General features: G+C 38.9%; 1 protein-coding gene across 1 annotated transcript; it reads left to right on the top strand.

The window, feature by feature from the left end:
* The first annotated feature begins 9,771 nt into the window (after window positions 1-9,771).
* On the top strand, window positions 9,772-10,826 carry LOC123602691 (olfactory receptor 1030-like). The gene has a single exon (XM_045487156.1). The coding sequence runs from the start codon at window positions 9,888-9,890 to the stop codon at window positions 10,824-10,826; it is 939 nt and encodes a 312-aa protein (XP_045343112.1). The 5' UTR covers window positions 9,772-9,887.
* The last annotated feature ends 317 nt before the right edge of the window (window positions 10,827-11,143 follow it).

The following is an 11,143-nucleotide window of genomic DNA, read 5'->3' as shown; positions in this document are numbered from 1 at the left end:
ATAAACTTTCCACATGATTTTAATGTACAGCTAGGGTTGAAGCACTGAGTGAGACAGTTGTTATGATCTGTTTAAACTAAATAAAAGAGGTTTTATCACATGTTTTTACCCTCTGCTGGTTTATACTTTCTCCTTAGAGAAGATCCTAATGTATCACCACAAAGTTTCCCTAAGTATAGAACTTGCCATCATCATGCACACAAAAATTTTCCCCATTAGTTTGAAGAAGGAAATACCCCTTCCTCTGACTTTAGCTCTAGTAGTATTCTGTCGGTTTTTTAGAACCTTGAAAAGAGATAATCTTACCAAGAGTCTCCATGAGCCTAACTCAAGTTTTCTTGCATTCATAAATAGAAGGGAAAGGAGGTAAGCCTTATTATTAATGATCACGCCATTCTGTTATTTACTGCATAAGGTCCAGGGTTTTCTTTCTTGGATACACGTGGAGAAACACTTACTGTGGAAGTAAATTTGGTATAGTTATAATCCAAATTATAAGCTGAAGTGAAGGAGTAGAAGAGAACTCATGTGTTCATATTCTCACTAAAGTGTTCAGTGTTCAAAAAATGCCAGCACGGATTTTGTTGAATGGCATCTAAGACTTTTTCAGTCACACGTCACATAGCATAGCCCACAGTGCCATGGGCCTCCACCAGATGGGTGCATTCCACGTTGTTAAGAGACCCTTCTTCCTCTGTCATTCAGTGCTCTCATTCCAATAGAAAGATTAGTGAGAAAATGAGAGGAATGAGAGCAATCCAAAAGAAGAGAATAACTAAATGTATAAAATCATTATAGTTCAAATAACAGATTTGCCAAAAAGAACCACAATTATGCTTAGCTTAGGTAGGAATTAAAGGTCTATGAACAATATGGGGACGGGGGACAAACAAACAAAAAAACCCTTCAATCCCTAATAAATCTTTTCTGATAACTTTGGTTAAACGGGATCCTTTAGCTCAAAAGTCAATAAAATCCATTGCAGTGTTGGAAAGGGACAGAAACACAGTAAAGAAGGAATTCCTGTATGACTCAGTTGATAGAGCATGTGACTCTTGATCTCGGGGTCATGAGTTCCAGCCCCATGTTGGGCATAGAGTTCACTTAATAACATGTGTTATATATATAACACAGTAAAGAAAAGTATATTCCCCTTGAACAAAACAATTTAAATCTGTTTTGATCATTCTGGTCACAACAATGCCATCATATTTCAGTGCAAGCTTGAATTGAGTAAATCTATGAGAAGCTCCTTCAAATGAATAAGGGGAGGTGTTCACATTTATGTTTTTCTTTCTCACCCTTAACCTTACACTCATTTACCTAAATCCTTTAAAAATTTTCTCTTTTTTTTCTTTCTTTTTTTTTTTTAATTTTTTTTTCAACATTTATTTATTTATTTTTGGACAGAGAGAGACAGAGCATGAATGGGGGAGGGGCAGAGAGAGAGGGAGACACAGAATCGGAAACAGGCTCCAGGCTCTGAGCCATCAGCCCAGAGCCCGACGCAGGGCTCGAACTCAGGGACCGCGAGATCGTGACCTGGTTGAAGTCGGACGCTTAACCGACTGCGCCACCCAGGCGCCCCTAAAAATTTTCTCTTAATAAAAAGTATAGGAAATCATTACAGTTGTGTGGAGTGAAAGTACATTTTCTTGTGCGAATGTCTAAGTCTCTAGTCTTGGAGGAGGAAAGGTTAAGAGGGAAGGGTGAGGTATGGACTTCTTGAATTCCAAGAACTGGCTGAAGCTCGGTGTGTAAGTCTATTCTAAATCTTAGCTGTATTATAAAATGGATCTGTAACCAATTTTGAGATGGTTGCAAGGCCTGGCTTCTTAACACATTACCAGTCACCTGCTGTCTTTGTCAGAAAGAGTCGGAGTCTGCCTGCCTATGGTTTTGCCTTAATGTGTCAATTTTTATAATCCCTGCTAGTTCCATTTTATGTTCAAAAGAGGAGATACTAAGATATCAAACAATATTAGGAGTTCTTGATTTTCAGACTTGCCTGTGGAGGGATAGTGATTTCCTAGCCTCCTGGAAGGTCCCCAAGGTAGGAGGATTCATACTTGGATGACTAACTCTGGATGACTCCTCTCTGAAGCATTCATCAGGAAATCACCTAGGGGACATCATTAGGATTCCCTCTGGAGGTCTTTACAAAAGTCACTTCTCAATGGATCAGATCCTCATTTATGGGTTAATCATTAAATGAATGCGGTATCTTTCATTAAATGCAAGAACACATGGTACCAATTTTGATACTGAGATTTCTCCTAGGGTAGGTAATAAGGTATTGCATTCTTTGTAACGAAAAGGTCTTTGTCGTGACTCTGCTCATGGTATCCTCAGCTGGAATAGTTGTTTCCCCTTGTGAATGCCACTGGTGGTTTTCCCTGTCTCTTGTTATACTTACTACTTTTATAACCTTTCTATTTCTTTTACAAGATTGTCAGTGCTCTGAGGACAGAATTAATGTCGATTTCAGTTGACATCTCCGGAACAGATCCATACAATATTTTGGGTGCACAGTTGATGTTTAGTGGAGAGGTACTGAATGAATACCTAAGCAGTGATGCTAGGAGGAGCGTAGTGACTTAGTGGTGTTCCATGTAAACAGCAGCTTGTCTCATTTTCACTAGGATCAACCTAAGATCATTTCTTCCCATGAATTAAATAGCAAGTTGCAGGGAGTGAGTTTTTAGACTCTCAGATCTAATCGAAAGGTTAGTTTGAATGAAACTAGTTCAAGTAGACTTGTTGGCATGGACTGCTTATACAACGGTAGGTTTAGTTTATGATTCCTGCTCATATAATATTTCTTCTTTGAATTTTATTTACATTATAATTTGAAATCAGAGTAAATTCCTAGTACTTCTGAGCCAGGTTCATAATAATACCATTATAAATAAGAAAAAATAATAGTATTTTATCTTTTATATGATTGCGCCAAATTTTCCTCATCTGAAGTCCATCTACCATGGACTAGTGGTTGACATAAAAATGTAGATTATGACAGAAGAGAAAGTAAAGAGCCCAAAGCCTGGTACTTTGGCATAGGCATACTAATGAGTGAATAAAAAAAAGAAAAAGAAGATTTAAGGCCTTAGGAAATAACTCTGAGACGGGCTCTCCTTGCTGTGGGCTTCGACCTTGAATCAACTTGTCAGGCAGCCAAGGCAAAGTAGACTGTGGGCCCACCTAACTTCAATAGTGCTCCTTGGACTTGACTTAATGTTCCAACAGTTTCTTTGGTTTCCATGGGGGTATGGACTATCCCCAAATTTCCAAATTTCCTTCATCTCCTTGTAGGGGAATGTGAAAATATCACACAAAGGTGGGAACCTGAGATGTGCTGCATCAGCAAGGCTGAGTACTACACAGGAGCATTCCCAGGTCATGTTTACAAGAGTCTAAGGGGCAGATTTAAGTTACAGGAGGGGCTGTAGTCCCCTGAAGAGCCAAGGTACAGCTGGGTCAGTAGGGAAGATTAGCAGGCTGTGTCCAGCCAAGAGAAATTAAGGACTACAAGATGCACTTGTCCTGGTAGAGGACAGCAGAGCAACCATGTAGATCAGAAGCCAAAGAAGGCCAAAGAGAAGCACAAACATAACGGATGCAGATCAAAGCCTCTTTTCACCAGTGATAAGAGGCCTCATAAGTCATAAAACGGGGGAAATCATTAAAATATGAAGGACTGGGCCTTTCCCTAAAGAGAAAGAGTGACCAAAGAGTTATTAACATTTTGATGGCTCTCAGTCCAAAGTTGCTTTTTAAAAGAAAATCATACTTCACAAGTCTACATGCTATGGAATTATATCCTGACACAAGGATTCAGGTAACATGACAACTAAAGATAGATATTTTGTCATTAAATTTTCTTCTGAAAATATAAGAGAGAAACATGCAAAATATTTACTTACCAGTTGCCATGAACATGTGAAGAGTAAATAAAAGAACTTCACTCCTCAGGTGGGTCAAAAATCCTGCTAGGTGAAAAAAAATAAGCAACAACAAACCCTATATATACTCCTTGTCATTCTGAAAGTGCTTTTCTGCCTAGTTGATCTGTTGAGATGGGTCAAAGCTTGAATATATTATAATTATCCCTTATACTTTATAACACAGTATTAAATCCATGCTACCATCAAATCCTTCATGAAATATGCTAGTAGAAAGAAATTATGTTTTCATGTTTAGTTAAGATATTGTTTTTCCTCCCTTAAGGTGATACATTGTATTCATTGTGGAAATTTGAATTGCTAACCAATCAACTGACCTATTGTTGAGACCTTATGTTTTGACCATCAGCTTCCACATTATACACTCTGTATACATGCTTTGATCGTTGAAATTATCTCTGCATGTTCTTAAATTCATCTGGGCAGATATAATTAACTGGTTTTATAGCAGATTCACCATAAAAAACACACTGTATCTTGTTTTCCCCCATCTCTGCTCAATGTTATTGTCTCCAGAGGAAGAGGTAGACAATTACAGGGAATTTTTAAAGTTACATTTTCACATTTACTTTACGTTATCTGCACCTACAACACATTTGAGACTCAGATAGTGTGGAAGATACTCTCATCTCTTGAGTATTTATGAGGAATACAAATCACTAGTGTGCTAAGCATTTTAAAATGGGGGCGCCTGGGTGGCGCAGTCGGTTAAGCGTCCGACTTCAGCCAGGTCACGATCACGCGATCCGTGAGTTTGAGCCCCGCATCAGGCTCTGGGCTGATGGCTCAGAGCCTGGAGCCTGTTTCCGATTCTGTGTCTCCCTCTCTCTCTGCCCCTCCCCCGTTCATGCTCTGTCTCTCTCTGTCCCCCAAAAAATAAATAAACGTTGAAAAAAAAAATTAAAATAAATATCCACCTTCATTACCACAAACAGGCAAAGAACATTTGACATTTACAATATTTCTGTGATGCAGATATCATTTATTTCTTAAGCTGAAAATATTGAATTCAGAAAAATTGAATATTTTTTTCCTATGAACACAGAGCTAGGATGCAGGTAAAATATTATTTGCTTAGATATTTCTCTGAGAACATTTCAGCCCATATGGACTTGTTAAGGCTAATAATGAATGTTTATGGGTAATTATGCTTCAGACATTCTTGAAAATTATAAATACACACACACACACACACACACACACACACAGGTTTCTTATGGAGAAGACTGAACTGTGAGGAGCACCAAAAACCTTTATAGTTTCCAGGCAAAACGATTGGGTCCAGTACTAGGTTGATAGTGTTTAATGGGATCAAAAAGTGGTCAGAGCCATGACTTGTTTTTTTCTGTCGTGCACTTCCCATTCATAGCATTTGTCCAAATTTGAAATTTTTATTAAAGAAATTAATTTTTCATGACATATTATTTTAAAAAAAAGGATCTCCCAATAGTTTTAAAGCAACTTTGCAAACCTCTTTGAAGTTTCTTTGGATGCCTACGATTCCGATTGTTTTTCCCTTCTTTTTCTCCTCCTTCCCCTTCTTCTCAATTTAGGAAAGTTTGACTCAGGGTATTTCGAAGTCAAGGATATAATAATATTCAGAGGGAATGGGGATGAGAACATGTAATCATTGATAACAGAGGCTTCTGGAACGCATGAAGAGATGAAAGGGTGTGCCAATTATGGTAACAAGGGATGAGGCAGAGGTTTCTAAGTGACTCTGGGGGACAAGGTTTTAAAGGACATTTTGGATTCCATTCACTACACCCCCCACATGCTTATCTAAGTAGGGTGAGTACAGATTAGTCGGATTATGGAAAAAGATTCTTGCTGTTGCCTAGCCAACAATACAAGACATCCAATTCTCTATGTGGTTCATGAACATGTCTCATCTCAGTCAGATGTGCTGACTGGTCATGGCTCTGGAAAGAGAAGGAGAGCACCAGAGCTATGCCTATGTGCTACTTTATCTGCGTGACTTCAATTCAGAGGAAAGGAACAGAAAAGCAAGTCTAAGCCACATTTTCAAATCCAAGTCGACCTGTAATAACGCTAGTAATGATAATATCTGACTCATATGCATAGTCCATAATCCAGAAGGAGGGTACCTCAATGGTCCTTTTAAGCTCCAGGTCAGAACCTTCTAAACCCAGATATATCTCCAATCTTTAACAAAATGAATAATCATTATTACTGCTACTACTTCCACTGCCACATTATTGAATAACTACTGTGTGCTGCTCTGACCTGGATTAAGGACTTCGCATAAAACAACATTTCACTCAGATTGTTTGCCTGAAGGGAATTTAAAGAAAAGACACAATACAGGCAAAGTTATGGAAATTGATCAAAGAAGTTGAATCATCTGGAGGCTAACTTCAGAAAGGCGTGTCCACTCCTTGTTCTAAAACGACCAGGCAAGGACTACAACCACCAGACTTGAGGGGATCTAGAAGCAGGAAGCAAATCCCGACCAGTTTCTTTCCCAACACACAGCTCAGCAGGAGTTTAGCTTGGAAGGATGCTGCCACTCGAGCACCTTTGTTGTGAATCGGGGAGACAAGGAGAAATAAATTGAGTTACTTTTCTCTTTCTCCCTCTTTTCCCTCCAGTGGTTCCTCCCAGTGGCCAAACTCAGCTGACACTGGACACCAAAGGAGCTCTACAGATGTGATCCATCAGGGTTCAACTCCAGAGGGACAAAGGAAGGTAGAGAAGAAAAGGCAGTGAGTCAGGGTGGGAGAGGGTGACAAAGGGAGAACCCCAGCACATCTATATCATGTGTATATCCATAACATTCCCACAGTACATAATAGCTATGGAGTATTAATCCTAGTAACAAGATAAAGCACAAGGCTCGGAATGAGTAAATAATGAGTCCAAGATCAACCTAAGTTGATTGATCTTCCAATGACATTCCAGACTCCAAAACTTTCTGTGTGTGCCAGGCACTGTTTTACCTGACAGGTTGTAGACAAGAGAACCTATTATTCCCCCAGTCAAGAAATAGTAAGACATTCAAGCATAATTTAAAATAAACGAGGAATTCCCTTGCTTTATGATTCTCGAGAGATTTGATTCCCTGTTGATATTGGGGCATGGGCCAAAATCAGGTCCTCAAGGAGCTTGGTTAGGATTTGCAAAAGTATAAGTTAGTGACTGGCCATTATCTGAATGATTTGCTGCTAGAGATAATTAAACCATAGGGATTTGGTGCCTGTATGACAATTCTGTTATAAACTCTTCAGGCTAGAAGAACCCAAACAATTTATAAACCTATAACAGTTTATAACCTCCTATCTGTGCTGTCCTTGGGAAATCACTCTTCTTTCACAGGTAGGATTTGGCATTGTCAAAATATATTTTGGAATGTAGAGATAAGTATTTTAGTCAACAAAAAATCAAGTTATGGGCTGAAACATATGCTGATGAGTTAGCAAAACTGTTGTTATCGAGTTAACGATTTTCTAAGAGTACAAGTATTTATACGAATACAACAAAGTAATAGTTACTAGACTGGAGAGAACATCCATTCCATATATAATGATTGATTGGTTCCATTTGGGAAAGCACTGTTCCCGGTGCCACTGAGGATCTAGCTAGAGATTAGATAAACTCTTGTCCCTGAAAGTCACACTTGAAGTTGAGTCTTATGTTAGACCAGACCTGGATTTTTCACCTCATACAACAGTAGCTACAACTTCTTAAGTGTTTCCTCCATGTAAGACATATTTTAAAAGTTTTGCACTAATTTAAATCCCTCATATGAGGGAGTTGCTCCTTGAACCAAATTTTACACATGAGGAAATTAGACACAGAAAGATGAGGAACTTGGTCATGCCCCATGGCTAGGAATTGGGGGATGTGGCTTTCCTGCCAGGTGGTCTGCGGGCTCCTAGGATCTGTTCATTTTGATGACTTTCAAAATCTAACCCAGTATACTGTCTCTTACTTAATGAAGAAACTTAGGGAGTGGCATTAAATACTTTCTGGTTCCTTCCAAGTTAGAAATGCTACTCGTTATAATCACAAGCATCTTATTGTACAATGCTCTACAACCCTTCATAGAAAAACAGCCACTCCCAGGTTTATAATCCACATGAAAGTTAATCAAAATGCATTTCATGAAGATGCCTTCCTAAATCTTTTCCCACTTCAGACTGAATTATGACCACATGTCAGGAGACATCACGCTTCTTAAAATAAACATCAACCTTGTAGACTCTTTAGATGAATGGGTAGTGCCATCAGAAATCTACATGACCAGAACCTCAGGGTGAGGGTGAATGTTAAGAGTATAGAGCCTCAGGTACCCCAGAGCCACTTCTGTCTCCCTACAAATACTTCTCTCTGAGTTTTCTCTGTTCTATGTAGGGTGTTGTGATCTATTTCTTTAAAGAAAAGTTATCGTCGTATAGTGTCAGTTGAATAATCAGACATGTTCAAGGTTACACTGCATCATTAACCCACAGAAACAAAGAGATATTAATTATTTTGATGCTTTATTTATATGTTAATAGATATTTATTAAAAACACCATCCCAGCATGAAAGAATATTTGGCTTTTATAATAAGTGCTCTGATTTTACAAACTTAGAAATGTACAAAATATTTATGATTACATTGATTTAGGTGATTTGTCTTGGATTTTAATACCCTGGTCAATATGACCAAAGTCCACATGTGCAGAGTGGGATATTGCAATGGGCAAGATTATTGCAAAGGCATTTACAAAGTGCCTTAGAAAATGATTCCTGCCCATTCTTGGATGCGTAGCTATTAGTAAAAGGCAGTATAACATGCTGTCATACCTGTGTGTGTGTTATTGAAGGAAGCTACTGGTTTTTACAAGATGGTATTTATGGTACATAAAAGTACCCTCCATAAATGCAGAAAGGGGAGATACACTTGAGGGTAACTTAAGTCTTGTCTCAGTTGTATGATTGCTATGATTATTATTCTACTAGGATCATTCATATGTATTGAAAACCCTAATCAGAATTTATGTTACATAATTTTTCTTATTTTATGTGAAAGTTAAAAGGAGGTAGAGTTACCATAAAATTATTATAAGGCATGGATATGTTAACTTTTTTTTTTTCATTATTGTCTCCTCCTGGATAGCAGGGGGACTTTTAATCCTATTGCTTGGTCTAATCTTTCACCCAATAAACACTTGATATCACTGATATATAGGTATGTGTATATTTTATACATATATATATATATATATATATATATATGGTTTGCATATTATACATGTATCTTTTTTTATATCAAAAACATGATTGACTTTATGCCTCATGAACCAAGTTTTGGCCCTGATTTTTGATAATGATACCCAAAGCAAAGGAGATCCTAGGCTGAGTCTTACATGTTCACTAAGGTTTGGTGATAGGGGACCACCTGAGTAGAGAAGACCCTAGGGAAAGGACATGAATTGCCGCATGAGGGAACAAACTGTTTGAAAAGATCTTGAGTTTGGGGAGGCAAGAGGACAAAAGCTAGTTCTATAGGGATATGCGTCATTCCCTCTAGCTGCAAAAAAAAGGTGATGATTTATATTCCACATCAAACCACATTGCAGAAACAACTGACTGCAATGTCCCAAAACAGCAACGTTTAAGGAAATTGTAAGTGAACAAAAGTAATACATCTTGCAGAGAAGATTAAGTCTTGTCAACACGAAGAGACTTGAAGAAAAGCATTTAGAATATGACTGCCTTTATAAAAGGAGCTCTCTACTAACGTAGATGTTTAAACTGTCAACTGCGGGCTTACTAGGCTATTCCTTTACGGCACGTGAAACTTACAAGCTTCAGACTAGAACTATCAGATGACATGATGGGGGTAACAGATGCTTGACCAAAGACATGCATCTCTATTTGCTTTCTTTCAGTCCCCATTTGAAGCCGAGCACACACAATGTTACAGACAAACTACACAGCAGTGACTGAGTTTATCCTCCTGGGACTGACAGGTCGAGCCGAGTTGCAGCCTGTCCTTTTTGTGGTCTTCCTGGTCATCTACCTTATCACAGTAGTTGGCAACGTGAGCATGATTTTGTTAATCCGAAGTGACTCAAAACTTCACACGCCCATGTACTTCTTCCTCAGCCATCTCTCCTTTGTGGATCTCTGTTACGCTACCAGTGTCGCTCCGCAGATGCTGGTTCATTTCTTATCCAAGAGAAAAGCCATTTCCTTCCTTGGTTGCCTTCTACAGTTCCACTTTTTCATTGCCCTGGTGATCACGGATTATTATATGCTGACGGTGATGGCTTACGACCGCTACATGGCGATCTGCAACCCCTTGCTGTACGGTAGCAAGATGTCCAGATGTGTCTGCCTCTCTCTTGTTGCTACGCCTTATATTTACGGTTTTGCAAATGGCCTGGCACAGACCATCCTGATGCTTCGCCTCTCCTTCTGTGGACCCAATGAAATCAACCACTTCTACTGTGCGGACCCACCTCTCATAGTCCTTGCCTGCTCGGATACGTATGTCAAAGAAACTGCCATGTTTGTGGTGGCTGGTTTCAATCTCACATGCTCTCTTGCCATCATTCTCATCTCCTACATTTTCATTTTCACGACGATTCTGCGCATCCGTTCTGCAGAGGGGAGGCGCAAGGCCTTCTCCACCTGTGGGTCCCACTTGACGGCTGTCACCATCTTTTATGGGACGCTATTCTGCATGCACCTGCGACCCCCTTCCGAGGCATCTGTAGAACAGGGGAAAATTGTCGCAGTTTTTTATATCTTTGCGAGCCCTATGCTAAACCCTTTGATCTATAGCCTGCGGAACAAAGATGTTAGACAAGCAATCAGGAAAGTTGTCCAAAAGAAATTACTTTTTAAATAGACGCCTTGGTCAGAGGTATGTAATATGTCTTATAATCTCACCAATTAATGAACATTTACATTTAGCAAATCACTTTCTGTCATTACATGTTCTTTGTCGTTCCTAATTTGAATATGGGACTTAGAAGACTATAGTAAGATATTTGCTAGCATTTAAAGTGCCGTCTCAGTGAAGAACTGCATAGCAACTGAAAGACAAGACCAGAAAGCATCGCTCTTGCTTTATAAATCAATAAAGAACAAAAGATTCTACCAATAAATTCGTAATTGTACAAAGTCATAAAAAAAACCCAGAATTACCAAATGATACTATGTCAA

Source organism: Leopardus geoffroyi, chromosome D1 (genome assembly GCF_018350155.1).
Source record: "Leopardus geoffroyi isolate Oge1 chromosome D1, O.geoffroyi_Oge1_pat1.0, whole genome shotgun sequence".
Taxonomy (NCBI): Eukaryota; Metazoa; Chordata; class Mammalia; order Carnivora; family Felidae; genus Leopardus; species Leopardus geoffroyi.
The sequence above is the reverse complement of the archived record's forward strand: the minus strand, read 5'-3'. Positions and strand labels throughout refer to the sequence as shown.

Bases quoted from the DNA above. Each gene is read 5' to 3' on its own strand.
- LOC123602691 (XM_045487156.1), top strand. From the start codon at position 9,888: ATGTTACAGACAAACTACACAGCAGTGACTGAGTTTATCCTCCTGGGA.